At 53.2% G+C, this 14463-nt stretch overlaps 1 protein-coding gene across 3 annotated transcripts in view; it reads left to right on the top strand.

The window, feature by feature from the left end:
• The window catches only part of CORO2B (coronin 2B), a 132555-nt gene that overhangs the window by 85960 nt on the left and 32132 nt on the right, over positions 1-14463 (top strand). Inside the window, exon 3 of one of the 3 annotated variants that reach the window (XM_058737255.1) lies at positions 1361-1539. The exons of the other annotated variants lie outside the window; for them this stretch is intronic. Within the exon in view, the coding sequence (XP_058593238.1) occupies positions 1361-1539 (179 nt within the window). The remainder of the gene's footprint in view (positions 1-1360; positions 1540-14463) is intronic. 3 annotated transcript variants of the gene reach the window in all.

Below are 14463 nucleotides of genomic sequence, written 5' to 3'. Positions count from 1 at the left end.
CTCCTCCCCTGTTCTCTCTCTCTCCCTCTCTCTCTCAAAAATAAATAAATTAAATAAATAAATAAATACTTTGAACTGAGGAAGATAGCTTTTTTCCACCAACATTTTATTATGAAGCTTTACAAACATACCTTAAAGTTTAAATAGTTTTGCAGTGAACACCACCCATATTCTACTATCAACAGCATACTGTATTGGCCAATGCTGGGTGCTCTATTTGTTTGAGGCAGAGAAGGGTCTTCAGACAGAGACTTCCTTGGAGACATGTTGTGTAGTTGGCAGAGGACCTGGCTCACGTTGTGCCGTCAGATGATGCTTAAATGTACAAATACCGAGAGTCAGGCCCCAGGCCACTTAGTGCCCTGCCCGAGGTGTCACATAGGCGTCAGAAGTCGAGGGGAGCCCAGATTTCAGGACATGAAGTGGGTGAGGTGATGTTCAGCTCCCCCAGCCCCTTGCCCCTGTGTTCAGAGCTTCCACAGGACCCAGGGATCATGGAGCGCATTTCCAAGAGACACCCTCTTTCCTAACAGCTGGGGGGGATTTCCTTTCTTCCTTCCTTTCTCCGTCTCCGCCTCCTGCCTAGCAGACCCCTCCTAGCAGAGCCCCAGACAAAGAAAGGGAAGCAGCCTGAGAAGGTATTTCCCTCCTTCTCCGAGTGACCTCTTCCTGGACAGCTGGACTGGGCAACAAGGCGAGGGTGTGGGGGCCGGGGGTCTGGGCACGAGGAAGCAAAGGGCCAAGGTAACTGCCTCTCTCACCCCTGTGGTGGACAGGAGACCTCTGCACTGTCATTTTTATTTGTATATTGCAGTCACCTCCTTCAGTTAAAAGCAATTAATTAATTAATTAATTTTATCTATATATTTTTATGTGTAATACACACACACACACACACACACACACACAGCCGCATAGTCAGATAGACTTGAGTTCAAATCTTGGCATTGCCAGGAATAAGCTGTGTGACCTTGGGCAAGTTATGGTTCTCACTCCTCCTCGGGGCAGTGGAAGGACCAGTCTGCTTCTGTCAGAGGAAGGCCCATGGCAGACGGGCACTGGGTGTCCCTGTCCCCAACCTCATCTCTGCCGACTCTCCCTCACTTGCAGGGGCCCTCTCCCACTCTGAAAGTTCCCAGGGTCTCCCCTCTCTTCCCGGGCTAAGCTCACACCTTCCCTGGCTCCACGGGATCTCCCCCGTCCCCCACATGCACCCCTCCATCCCACCCCTGAGCTGGTCCTGGTCTTACCCACCCTTGTGCCCTTTTTCCTGCTCGCGGTCCTCCCCCCACGGCTCTGGGGCACCACCTGGGGGAAGCCCCCCGGGACTACCTTGTTTCTCCCTCTGGTCTGCCACCAGATTCTGCTCACACCGTGCCTACCACGTGGCTGGCCTCACTCTGTTTTCACACCTGTTCCTGCTACACCCACTGGGCTCCTCGAGACCAGGGACAATGCCCTCCCATCCTTCCGTTCCAACACCCAGGATTCCACCAGGATACTGGGCCAGGATCTTTTAGGACCAAGAAACGTTTTGAGGTAGGGGGTGGTGACAAGTGTTGGCCACGGCCCGAAGTCTTCTGGACTACAAGCTTTGAATTTAAGGCCCTGAGGGCGGGTAGTGAGGCCCTGTGGATAAGACTGAGGCTTCTGACAGACCCCAGCTCAGCCGCCTGCAGCCATTCTCCCACATGAAAGAGCAGCCTGGTTGGGCATCTGGGAGCAGTATCCTGTGAACTTAGCATCACGCAACAGGGTTTGCCCTGGGCATCTCGGCTCACCCACAAGCCCCTTCTCGGCCTCAGTTTGCCCCATCCGTGAGGTGGGAGGGTGCACTAGAGACCGCGGTAATGTGGGCACCGCCTCATGCTGGAGGAATACAGAAAGAGCTAGTTCTGTATGTGCTAGGAGGCAGTTGCTGGGAAGGGGGAGCGAATTCAGACCAGTTAGCTCCATTTCTGTAGGAAGAATTGGAATATGTGGCCATGAAGTCAGGAGCTTTGGGGCTTAGAATTCAGCTCGGATTCAGCTACTTCCTAGCTAAGCTACTAGACCCTAAAGCCTTGGTTTCTTACTTCTAAACTAGAGGCAATAAATCCTACCTGACAGGGGTGTTGTAAGAACAACAATTGCTCACACCTATTGAGGACATACAATGGGCCAGGGACTGCTCCTTGTCTTATTGGAGTGCTCACAGCAGCCCCATGAAACAGGGGCTGCCCCGTGTTACAGATGAGGAAACTGAGGCACAGGATAGCTGGGTAACTCCGCCGAAGTCACACAGCTGGAAAGTGATAGAGCCAGAAGAAACCAGAATGACACAGACCAAGAGGTCAGCAGTCCTTGGTGTATACCAAGCCTCGGTCAGCATCACGACCTGGGGCTTCTGCTCCCCTGATTACACACATTTGGCAATCTGCAGGACGCGGGTGGGGGGAGGGGCATGGAAAGGGAGCTCCAAGAGATCAGAGAAGCTTCTGGATCATGCAAACAGTATAGACGGGTGTACAGACAAGGTTTCTGTTCTCAGGAGCTGTGTGGGCCAGTCAAGGAGACAAACAATAAACAAGGAAACAAACCAGTCATTGAGGTTATTTCATACACAGTAGGTGCTGTGAAAAAAGCCCAAGTCAGTGATGTGATAGAGACTTGGGAGGGACATATTAGGTAAGACAGTCAAGAAAGACCTCTCTGAAAACTTGGATGGAAAGGAGTCAGTTATGTAAAGTCCACATGGAAGAGTGTCTTAGCAGTAGGGAACAGTGTGTGCTAAGGCTCAGGGCAGCAAATAAGGCCAGTATAGGGGAGGCATCATGGGTGATCAGGAGAGCAGAAATGCAGAAGAGATGAACAGTTAGGCAGGGGCTAGATTATCCAGGACCTGGAGATCATACTAAGGAGTTTGAGTTTTTACCTCGGTGCAGTGGAAGCCATTCAAGCTCAAGGTTACTCTGCTTGAGCTAAACAAAGAAATATACATAAATACACATCCCTTAGAAAACCTGAGACAGGATTTGACCTTGAGAAGCAGGGCATCTTGTTCACATTTGGACCATGGCTTATTTGCTGGCACGTTCGTCTATCTGCAAATGGGGAGGCTTCCTGATGAGAATGGTTACAGGGCCTCTCTCTGGCCAGGGCAGAGTGGGGGTGGCTGTGAAGAGCTTGGTAGACTTTTCTCACCCAGTAGGTGGGATGTGTTCTCTGAAAGAAATGGCAGGGCTTTGCATAAACGCGGGAGCGGGCCAGAGCCAGGAGAGCTAGCAAGAAACCCAGTCCCGCAGTTGCCCCTGACTTTTGGTGCATCACTGGGTGGCCCCATTTTCTTGGAGAGCAGTGCGCAAGGCTGTCTCTTAGCTTGCTCTGATTTGATGCCCCTGGGCCAGAAATAAACATGAACTTACTGGAGAGATCATTCCAGGGTGGTTTGAGGGCTCCATAAAGAAATCCCTGACAGTGTCCTGCTGATAAAAAGGTTGTTTTTGTTATAGATAACCAACCACGTCGGGAACTGGATAGGGACCAAGAAGGCAAAGTAGAAACGTTTAGAATCATTAGTTTTGTATTCGTTTTCTAGTGTTGCATAACGAATGACTGCCAAACTTAGCTGGGTAGATCTGGCCCAGGATCTCTCATGAGGCTGCCATTCGTTTGTCTGCTGGGCTGCACTCAACTGAAGGCTCGACTGGGGGCACGTAGACTTCCGGGCTCACTCACAGAGCTGTTGGCAGGAGGCCCTAATTCCTTGCCACCTGGGTCTCTGCGGAGGCTAAATGTCCTCACCCATGGCCGCTGGCTTCCCCTGAGAGGAGATCCAAGAGAGGAGGGCCCGAGGCAGAAACCACAGGCTTTTATAGTTCTCACCACATTCCATTAGCGTCACAGACCAACCCTGGTAAAATGGGGGAGGGGACTACGGGAGTTGTGTCTACCAGGAACCAGAGACTGCAGGGCACCACCTTGGAGGCTGCCTCCCACCACATCCCACGGTTAAAATGCTTTACGGGATCAGGTAGTGTTCTGAGGGGGGACAGGGATGGGGCATAGGCTGATGCGTCAGCTCACAGGAATCTGACCATGCCGGACTTTTTCAGCAGCCCAGGAAAGCGTGATGGGCAATTCACAGAAACAGTGAACAGGGAGGGATGAAAGCACTCTACTCCACTTATTCACTGAGTGCAGCTTGGAGAAGACTTACACCCCAAATAATAGGATTTTCCCCGGGGATAACAGAACGACTTGATCATTTGGAGTGTGTGTGTGTGTGTGTGAGAGAGAGAGAGAGAGAGAGAGAGAGAACTTGTTGAACGTCTTCAAGTTGACCTCTTTGAGTACGTGTAACCACATAGTCCTGACTCAGGAGAAACCACAGATGATGCGGTGGCTCAGCTTTGGAAGTGAGAGGAAGCAGCATCACCAGAACCAGGAAGAATGCTGGTCCGGGACAAAGGGGCCTGGGGGGAGGGAGAAAGAGAGTAAGATCAATCAAGGCAAGAAGCCAGGCCCTCCGGGTTCTGAGGTGGGGACCTGCCACCCACAAACCCATCCTTCCTGCTCCCCACCAAGTGGCCAGGCATTCTGGGGCCACAGGTGGAATGTGAGCTCAGTGACCTGCGGCTTGGGTCAGATGGATTAGTGGAAGGTGTCGGGGTGGCCTGGGGTGACAGTGAGCTCAGGTGGAGATGGCTGAGAATACACAGCAGCCAGGGGAACCCAAACCCCGAGGGAAAGGGGCTAAGAACAGGCTGTGGCTTGGAGGGTGGTGAAGGAGTGTCGGGAGCCACCGTGAGTGCGGGAAACCCCAGCCAAGAGGCGGGGGGTGCAGGGTCCCCTCTTCTGCCCTTCAGCAGGAACTCTTAAAGGGGTGTCATTGGAAATGTCAGAATTGGAAAGAAGAGCTTCAGGATTTATCAGGATCCATTCTATTTTCTTATAGGTAAGAAATAAAGACCCAGAGAAGGAAAGTGTCTTGCCCAATGTCACACAGCACTGTGGATGACCAACTAGGAAAGAGACTTCAGCTCCCGAGGGCTGGCAAATAAAAAAACAGTTGACTTTTTCTGTGTGGCTCCAGAAGCAGAGTTAGGGCGCTTATGGCAAGACGTACAAGGAGGTGGATTTTCATGGCAATATAAAGAAGAGTTTTCTGGTGAACTGAGCATAATAGCGAGCTACTATGACTGTGAGCATTTAGGTCAAGGCTGAAGCGTGTCTCAAGAACCCCAGCCTAAGGAAGAGCCGGTCTGCTAAATCTCCTCCCACACAGTCTAAATACAGAGTTCTGGATGAGGCTGAGAGCAGCGCCGCCACCGCCCTCTGCTGGTGGAAACGCAGTAGCACAGCTTCCCCGGCTTGGCCACTGCACTGTCCTCTGACCAGGCGAGGCTTTCCAGATGAGAAGCGACCCTTCGGGATCTGAGAGCTCCTTGCTGGGGCTTCAGGAGAGGGGGTGGGGAGTATCCCCTGCACAGATGTTCCAGAAGGCAGGAGGGGGAAGCAGAATGCCCCACCAGTGTCCGTAACGTGGGAACAAAGCCCGTGAACCACCCTCGGGTGATCTCTGTGCTCCCTTCCGGTGCGCAGGGCCCCCAGAACTGACAGGGTGGGGACTGGGCACTGACCTGAGTGTCTGCAGACCTGGGTGTGGCCCTGGACATAGCCATTGTTCACTTCCCCCCTGGGTGACTTGAGCAAGTGCCCTCGCTTCTCAGGCTTTCACACTGATGGTGGGATGTGCAGGGGGCAGGGGCTTTGACCACTGGAGAGGCTCATGGGTAGGAGCTCTCCTGTGGGACACAGCATGAAGAACACCATACTCGGTGATGGCCAGTGACCTCATCAGCCAGAGTCTGAGGTTAAGAGTTTGCACCGACCCCAGCCACCGCATCGGTTCTCACCTCCCCCTCTCCCCCTTTTAGCCAGTAGCCTTAGCTCTTTCTCCTCAGACCTGCCTCAAGGAAAGTCCCCAAAGCATACTCAGAATGAGTACGATCAACAACATCTCCCACCACCGCACTTCTCCGGAGTATCGACGTGTAAAAAGCAGCAAGGTGTAGCACCAAAGGAATTAATCCCTAATGGTGGAGTTTCAGGTATGAGTCAGCTGAGGAGTCAGTGATCCTTTCACAAACCAGTAAGATCTTAGAGTCAAGAAAGGAGGAAATCTTCCCCTTCCCTTTTGTGCTGGCCAGACCACGGGCTGGAAGTACAGTATTGCTCTCAGGTCTATGAGCCATCCTTTAATTGGGAAATAGAGCAGAAGGTAATCTGAGGAAGGCAGCCATGATGGTGAAAATACTTGGGATCCAGCATGAATTGGAGTGTTTGTACCGCACCCCCCTTCCGTGTGCTCCAATTTCCCCTTCCAGCGTCTTGCCTTCTGCTTTGCTGTCACTCCTTTAGAAGGATTTCACAGTAACGGAGAGGAAACAAGCCTTGTTACTTCTCCTTCCTCGGTCAGTTCAGCCTCTGCTTGGGCCTGCAAATCTGTCCCTTCCTCTAGCTTATCTTCCTAGAGAAAGCATACGTTTCCGAGGGCAGGAACAGCATTTTCCAGGAGCTGCCTTAGTGCCTGAAAAGAACCGGGGCTCGGGGGGAGAGTGTAAAGTCCTAGGTGCTACTTTCAGCCCTGCCACTTTTTTGCTGTGGGACCTCGTGCAAGTCAATTAACCTTTCTGAGCCCCAGTTCGCTCATCTCTAAAATGAGGGAAATAGTACCTCCCCCAGGGGAACGGTGAGAATTCCGGTAAGATGTTTATAAATGTGTTTGCAGGCCATAAAACCAATGTCTCTCGTAGAATAATACACATAGATACACCCAGCCCCTGCAAGACAGCTTTGAATTCTGCCTCTCCCCCACGTAACCTTAGGCAAGCCATTTATAAAATGGAGATAATAAGCGAACACACATCTAAAGTACTTAGAAGAACACCAACAGTAGGTGCTCAGTAAATGTGAATTATTATTACGTCTCCTGGAAAGAGAATTCATTCAGCCGACTGATTTTTGCTGAGCAACTACTATGTGCCAGGCACAGTTAGAAGCACTTCGGGACGCGGCAGGGAACAAAACAGACAAAAACGCTGGCCTTCTTGGGGCCTACATTCCAGTGGGGGAGACTGACAATAAAGTAAATTGTATAATGGAAGATAAGGCTAGGAAGAGAAATCAGGGAAGGGGACAGGGATGTGGGAGGGTGAAGGGGCAGTTACAACCTTAAATAATGGTCGTCGGGGGCTCTGATTGGCTCGGCTTGACTTAAATGTTCCTCCTGGTCCAATCAGCTGTCTATGAGGGAGGGGGTGTGAATCAGGCTCAGCTTTAATGTTCATTCTGATCCAATCAGCCGTGTGTGTGTGTGTGTGTGTGTGTGTGTGTGTGTATGTGTGTGTGTGGGTGCGTGGGTGGGTGTGTTTGGGGAGGAGCTAACATGGCTGCAAACCTCCCCATCTATGAATAAGGGCCGTAGTTAGGGAGTCACTGTCAGCTGCACAGACACTCCAAGGGAGGACCCCTGAATTCAAGCAGAACCTTCTCCTTCTCTTCCTGGCCCACCTTGGCTTTCGACTTCCTAGAACCTGTCTAGCTGAAGGTCTTCTCTTCAGCTATCGGGATTGAGGTGACAGAAGTTAAGGGAGCCACTTGAATAGCAAGGATAACGGCCCCCTTGTACCCCAGGTGTCACTGCCCCCTCCTAAGGCCTAATGTGCACGTGACATCCCCAGGAGAGTTGCTTAGCACCCATGTTGCTGGCCGCTAGCTCACCCTGCAGCCCCACGTAGGGTACAGCCCCTTCCCACCCGGTCTGTGGCCTGGGGCTCCACAGCACAGGGTGTGCGCTCTGGCAGACGAGGGAGCCCCAGTCTCTGTGCTTATGCGCGCCCTCTCTTCCCACTCTCACCCAGAGTCCCCAGGAGGTGGCTTGGGGGCAGGGGGCAACCACAGATGGCGTCCCAGGGATTGGCTGGTGGGGAGCCAGGGCCAAGCTCAGAAGAGCTGCCCACACGGTCTCCTGTGGGGGGCCCCAGACACACAGGCACTGCACCCTCAACCCCCAGCCTTCACGGCTGCATCCGCTGCTGTCCCACACAGACCAGGCCTCGCGGATTTATTGTTTGAGAATCAGAGTAGCCCCGGGTCACTGGAAAGATAATGGGTCTGGCTTGAGGCCAGGTGGCTGGCCTACCGGGGGCTGTGTTCCCCTCCCCACCCCGTCCCGCAGCCCAGCCGCTTGACAGTGGGAGCCAGCCCCTGCCCTGGCCCTGTGGGTGGGTGAGGGAGGGTAGGGACCCTCTGGAAAATGTCACCCGCTTCTCACTCATACATCCATTCCATAAATACTTCTTGAGAGTCTAGTCTGTCCTGTCCCCAGCACTGTGCTAAGTGTTGGGGATACAACAGTGACCAAAACAGACAATGTCACGGAGCTCACATTCAAAGGAGGGATTTCGTTTCTAAGTGGCCAGTGCCAAGCCCAGGGAGGGTCCTTGTTTGTGTCTGATGAGCAAATGGGTGGAGGTTCAATTTGTAACCATAGGCTGTCAGAGCGGGAAGGGCCCTGGTGTTTCAGTTCTGTCCCGCAGACACTCCTGAGCTTGTGTGCGGGGGGCTGTGCTAGGTCTGGGGTTGCGAGGATGGGTTAGGCACCTGCCCCATCCTTGAGATGCAGCCTCAGTGAAGCACTGAACCCAGTACGGGGAGCGAGGGGGGAGGGCGGGGAGGGGGCTGGGGAGGGGCAGAGCACGGGGGGGGGGGGATTTTGCAGACCATAATGATAACTGAGATTGGTTGAGTGCTTATTTGGTGCCAGGCTGGGCCGAGGGGGGTTACGGTTATTGTCTCCTGACGACACTGAAACGCTGGGAGGAAGGAACTTGCTCGGTCACGCAGCAGTGTGAGCAGAGCCAGAGTTAGAGGCCAGCCCCGGGAGCTCAGACTGTGTGCAGTCCATGCCTTCACACATCACCTGGTCCCCCAGGATCACCCGACCTCAGCAGATGCAGCATAAAAGGGGCCTGGGATGGGGCAGGGCATCTAAGAAGGGAGCCTGGGGGGGGCTCAGTGGGTTAAGCGTCTGACTTTTTTTTTTTTAATTTTTTTAATGTTTACTTCTTTTTGAGAGAGAGAGAGAGAGAGAGAGAGAGAGAGACAGAGCATGAGCGGGGGAGGGGCAGAGAGAGAGGGAGACACGGAATCCGAAACAGGCTCCAGGCTCTGAGCTGTCGGCACAGAGCCTGATGTGGGACTCGAACTCCAGAACCGCGAGATCATGACCTGAGCCGAAGTCGGCCGCTTAACCCACTGAACCACCCAGACGCCCCTGACTCTTGATTTAGGCTCAGGTCATGATCTCACGGTTTGTGAGTTGGAGCCCCGCATCGGGCTCTGTGCCGACAGCCCAGAGCCTGGAGCCTGCTTCGGATTCTGTGTGTCCCCCTCTCTCTGTCCTTCCCCCACTTGTGCTCTCTCGCTCTCTCTCAAAAGTAAAGGGATAAACATTAAAATTTTTTTCAAAATAAATAAACTTAAAAAAAAAATAAAACATAAAGGGGGTTTCAAGGCCATTGATGTCCCAGGGCCATTGCCTTGGAGGTGGGGCAGCCCCTGTGGCCTGGTGGACCAAGGCTGAGGGTCTGAGCCAGGGGTCCCCTGCCCTGCTCTCGGGTTCCACAGCTTCCGTGTGGGCAGTGCCGGCCCAGGACTGAGTCTTTGCAAGGAAGATGCCAGGCATTGGACCCTGCAGAGTCTGCATGCTCTTGATGGATGGTGGGCTCTCTCAGTGGACAATTCCAAAAAGACAAAGCAGAGGAGGGCCCAGCTCTGGGAAGTATGAATAGTGCCCGAGGATCCACTCCCACTACGGACAAAAGCAGCATCTGGGCAACTGGCAGCGTGTGGTTGGGGGGTTATTTGATGCTGAATACAGACTGACATTGTATTTAGGGCCAGAGGGCATAAGAAGCATGCCTTATACTTCTTAGGTTTTATTTGTATCCCACACTCTGCTGAGACCCGTCCATTATTTTCTCATTTAAGATGGAGGTGCTGATAAGCTCTTGGAGAAACAACCAGCATCCGTGAAACAAGGCAAACAATACAAGGCGGGGCTAAGTTGAAAAGCAGGGCAGCATCATGGTTAGGCCCAGAGAACCACAGAAGACCATACACCATGTGAATAGTACCCCTTTGATTTGTGCAGTGCACGACCCATGCAACTATACAGGGGATCTGGTTAGGTCCAGAGTTTGTAGCATTATTCTCACCCATACAGTTTATGGCATTCAACAAAAATTTCCTGAGATCCTACCCTCAGTCAGGCACAATTCCAGAATTCGGGTTACAGCAGAGAACTAGGCCAAGCACCACCCCTTGTGTAGCTTATATTCTGATTCAGAAGTCACCCAGACTGAGGCTTGGGTTCTGGCCTTGCCACTGTATTAATTGATCCCCCTGAGCTTTGGTTTCCTTATCTGCAAAATGGACACAATGATACATACTTCATAAGGCTATTGTGACAAATAATTTAAGTGACACTTGATTTCAGGTCTGACACGTGGAAGGCCCTCAGTAAATGACAGCCAGCATTATCCCCAAGAGTGGGTTACGGGGAGAAGGGCTATGGAAGCTGATGGAAGACGGGGAATCATGAGATGTGGAGGAGTCAGACAAGATGTCTTAGCAGGAGCAGGAGGCAGGGTCGCTCCTGAAGGATGGCCAGGGCATACAGAGGTCCTTTTAAAGATGGGTGTCCTGAGGAATGTGGGGGCGGGAAGTGAGGCAGTCGTGGGCCAGTGGGAACCCTCCCCCCCTGACTTGGGGACCATATTGTCCCAAACCAAGGGTCAGGACACACACGATCTGGCAAAGAAGCTCTGTGTTTCTTCCAGATGCGAGAAGCAGTCTGAGAATTCTGGGAATTAGGGAGATTTCTTGTATTTTATGAGGATCTGAGACATAACATTTAACACCGGGTCTGTCTCTTGACAGTCTGAAAAGTAGAACCCCAATAGAGCTGAACAAACTCGGGGGTGAGATTGGGGGAGCGCAGGTGGGACCAGGGTGCGGGACCCTCCAAGGCCAAACAGATAACCTGGATCTGATGACATAGGGACAAGGCACATGACGCAGTGAGGATTCCTGGTTGCTAGCAACAGAGGTCACGCTGGCCCTCTTAAGCAGACAGGGACTGGGGGGCCTTCCCAGGTTCAAGGGGCTGGGGGCGATGAAGAACCAGACTTGGAACGCTGGGAGGCACCAAGTCAGCCCCTGAGGGTCTCGAGCAGGAAGTGCAGTCAGTCATCTGCCATCCCAGGTGGGAGGTCTGATTGGCCACACCGGGTCACATGCCCCTCCTTGGCCAGCAGAGGACCCTGGGTAGGAAGGGCCCCTCTTCACCTCTCATCACAGAAGGTGAGGTGCTACATCCCATCAGTGGTGTATCAGTGGGAGCCCCCCCCACCACCACCACCAAATCAGGAAAAGAACTTGGATATCCAACAGCCCAAATTCCTACAAATGGTTACAACCATGGAAGCTTCTGGAGGGGCCGTAGGATGAAAGCGATAATTATGGAATGCCGACCTCACCCTGGGGTTCGAGAAGAGCCAGGCACGAAGGAGACGAATTGGAAGGCTGCTGGAGTACCTCAGGGGGGTGTGGGCGCCATGGGTCTGGAGAGGAGAAGGCAGATGTGGAGGCATCTGTGGGGCTTAACTTACCAGAGGCCTCGGGAATCCTCTCTGAATGCTGAGAGGTACCCTGACTCTCAGGGGCTTAGCGCACAGCTGTCAGAGCTCTAGAGGGTCACATGGTCCCAGGCAGACATTCAGACGTCCCCATGCTGATCACCAAGAAGGATCACAGGGCTCAAGCGGGACGTGGTGAGCCATTAGCCATGCCTGCTGTAGAGACAGAAGTCCTGGGGGTGGCAAGTGGACCACGTGTCTTATCTGGGGCCCTCCAGAATGCCTCCACTCTTCAGAGGGAGAGACTGAGGCCCAGAGAGGCAGGAACTTGTCCCAGGCCACAAGCCAGTGAGCGGCAGGGCTGAGATAAAGCCCGAGTCAGGGGACTCCCAGGCTACTGGCCTTTCCAGTAGCAGCCCTCGAACCTCGAGTGGACTGGACAGAAATAATAACCCCGACTGAGTTTCATTTCACACCGCAAGAGACATATGCAGGGATGTCGCAGCAAGGGCCTCAGGCCAGCGCGTTCCCCTTTCTCTCCTCCTTCTGTGGCCCAGACAGCAAATGGAAGGGATTTTTATATTCTTGACAACATCCCCTTGGAACACACCAGAAGGCCAGGGGTAGGGAGTCTCTGTTGAGATGACCCCTGGTCTATCAGACGTTCAGGCCTCTGGGCCAAGAAGCAGAGGGCTGGGGCGCCTGGGTGGCTCAGTTGGTTAAACATCTGAATCTTGGTTTCCACTCAGGTCATGATCTGGTGGTTCTCAAGTTCAAGCCCTGCATCTGGCTCCATGCTGACAGTGTGGAGCCTACTTGGGGTTCTCCTTCCCTCTCTTTCTTCCTCTCTCTCTCTCTGCCCCTCCCCTGCACACTCTCTCTGCCTCTCTCAAAATAAATACATAAACTTAAAAAAAAAAAAAAAAAGCAGAGCTCCTGACCTTGCCTAGGCTTCACCTCAGGGTCGTCCATGCCCCCATCCCTCCCCGGGCTGCACCCATTTGGGGCGGGTCTCCACCAGGGCCCTCTCTGTGGCAGGGCCTCTGGGGAGCGGCACCAGGCTCACAGAAGGAGGCCTGCTTGGGGCCAAGAAATGGGGAGCCCCTGCAGAGCCTGTGTGGTCGACCCCACGGAGCTCCCCACCTTCCGGGAGAGCGGGGCTCTGTGGCAGGGAGGAGAAGGCCAGACCCCCGTGCTCCTGCTGACGGCCTCGAGAGGGTGTGAGCACCCTCTTTTGGTTTTCTGCCTGAACGAGAAATGTGTTTTTCTATTCATTCAAAGCTCCGTCTTTCCCCACAATTTGCACAGATGCCGTCTTCTGTTTTGTACTTTTTTGTATTTTTCGTGTATTTTTGCCATTTCTGTTACATTTCCAGCGGTTCACGGGTTTCTGCCCACATCCTCCTTCCCTACAGTGGGACACTGGGACGTGATGGGGGACTGGGATGCTGGAGACCTCTTTCCTCTGCGGCCTCTCCCCCACGCCCTCCCCCATCACACTTAAGGCCTGGGAGACCAGGAAGCTTGCTCCTTGGGCTGGGGGGCCCTCCCCGACCTCCCTCCGGCTCCTGGGCTCCCTGACTATGACATAGCTCTTACTCTGCCGCGACTGCCTGGCCCCTCTGGGTCTCGCTGCAGCCCATTCTCCTGTGTTAAACCATCAATGGCTCCCCTTGCCATGGGGTAGAGTCCAGACTCTTTCACAAGGCCAGCAGCTTCCTAAAACCATCTGGTGTGGGCCTTCCTCTGAGGCCTTGTCTCTCTCCGCTTACTTGGCTTTCCCAAATACACCCGGGCCTTTCAGGTGCTTGTCCTTCTGTGTCTTCAGCATTCCCCAGGCTGTCCCTGGCTGTGTGCTCTCAGTCCTTTGGATCTTCAGCACCTCCTCTGGGAAGGCCTTCCTGATTGCAGGGTCTCTCCCCCCCCACATTCCCCCCACCAAAGCACAGGGCACCAATTGTCTGGTTCTTTGTCTTGTCTCCCCCAGTAGGTTAATAACAGCCAAGGGCAGAAACCCACCCCCAGGACATCCCATCAGAGTTCTCAGGCACAGTAGGTTTGGAGTTTTCCTACCTTCTGTATGTGTTTTAGCACGGGGGGTTTTAAAAGGGGCCAGTAATCAGGGAACTGCAGAGACAAGCATTAGGCCCCTCCCCAGTACACACACACACACACACACACACTCACTGGTCACTCAACATCTTCTATCCCAGACTCAGGGAGCCTCTTGTCTCTTCTCATGGAGTCTGTAAATGGATACCGCCTAGGATCGTGGACAAGAGAGGCCCCATCACCTGTCTTCCCAGAGCCTGGGAGAACTGTGTCTCCCAGAACTGAAATACCAGAAGCAACAGGATTCCTTACTGCCCTTCCCCACACAAACCCCCTGCCCCCCAGAGCCTTTCCCCCCTCCTCTGCGGGCACACACGCATACACATGTGCAAAGCGCCAAGGATCTTAACTGGAAAAGTCAGCCAACCCTTCTCATCTTGAGAAACGCAAAGATAAAAGAAGAGAAGGAAAAAAATCAAAACAGGAAGTCATGAAGTTAGGAGGCTTCCTGAGGTCCTGCCATGAAGTTGTCTGCGTCTGGATGAACTTTAGAGCGTTCACAACCCTTATCCCGCACTCTGCCCTTTGACTCTGGGCCTACCCCTGACGCTCAGCCCCAGATGTGGTCTCTCAAGGTCATAAGAGCAGAATTATCCAGAATTATCTCCCAGCCTAGGGACAGGAGGGAGCATTTGTCTATTCCCTGGGTGATATTTCTAGGTGCTGA

This window comes from Neofelis nebulosa, chromosome 7 (assembly GCF_028018385.1).
Source record: "Neofelis nebulosa isolate mNeoNeb1 chromosome 7, mNeoNeb1.pri, whole genome shotgun sequence".
Taxonomy (NCBI): domain Eukaryota; kingdom Metazoa; phylum Chordata; class Mammalia; order Carnivora; family Felidae; genus Neofelis; species Neofelis nebulosa.
The sequence above is the reverse complement of the archived record's forward strand: the minus strand, read 5'-3'. Positions and strand labels throughout refer to the sequence as shown.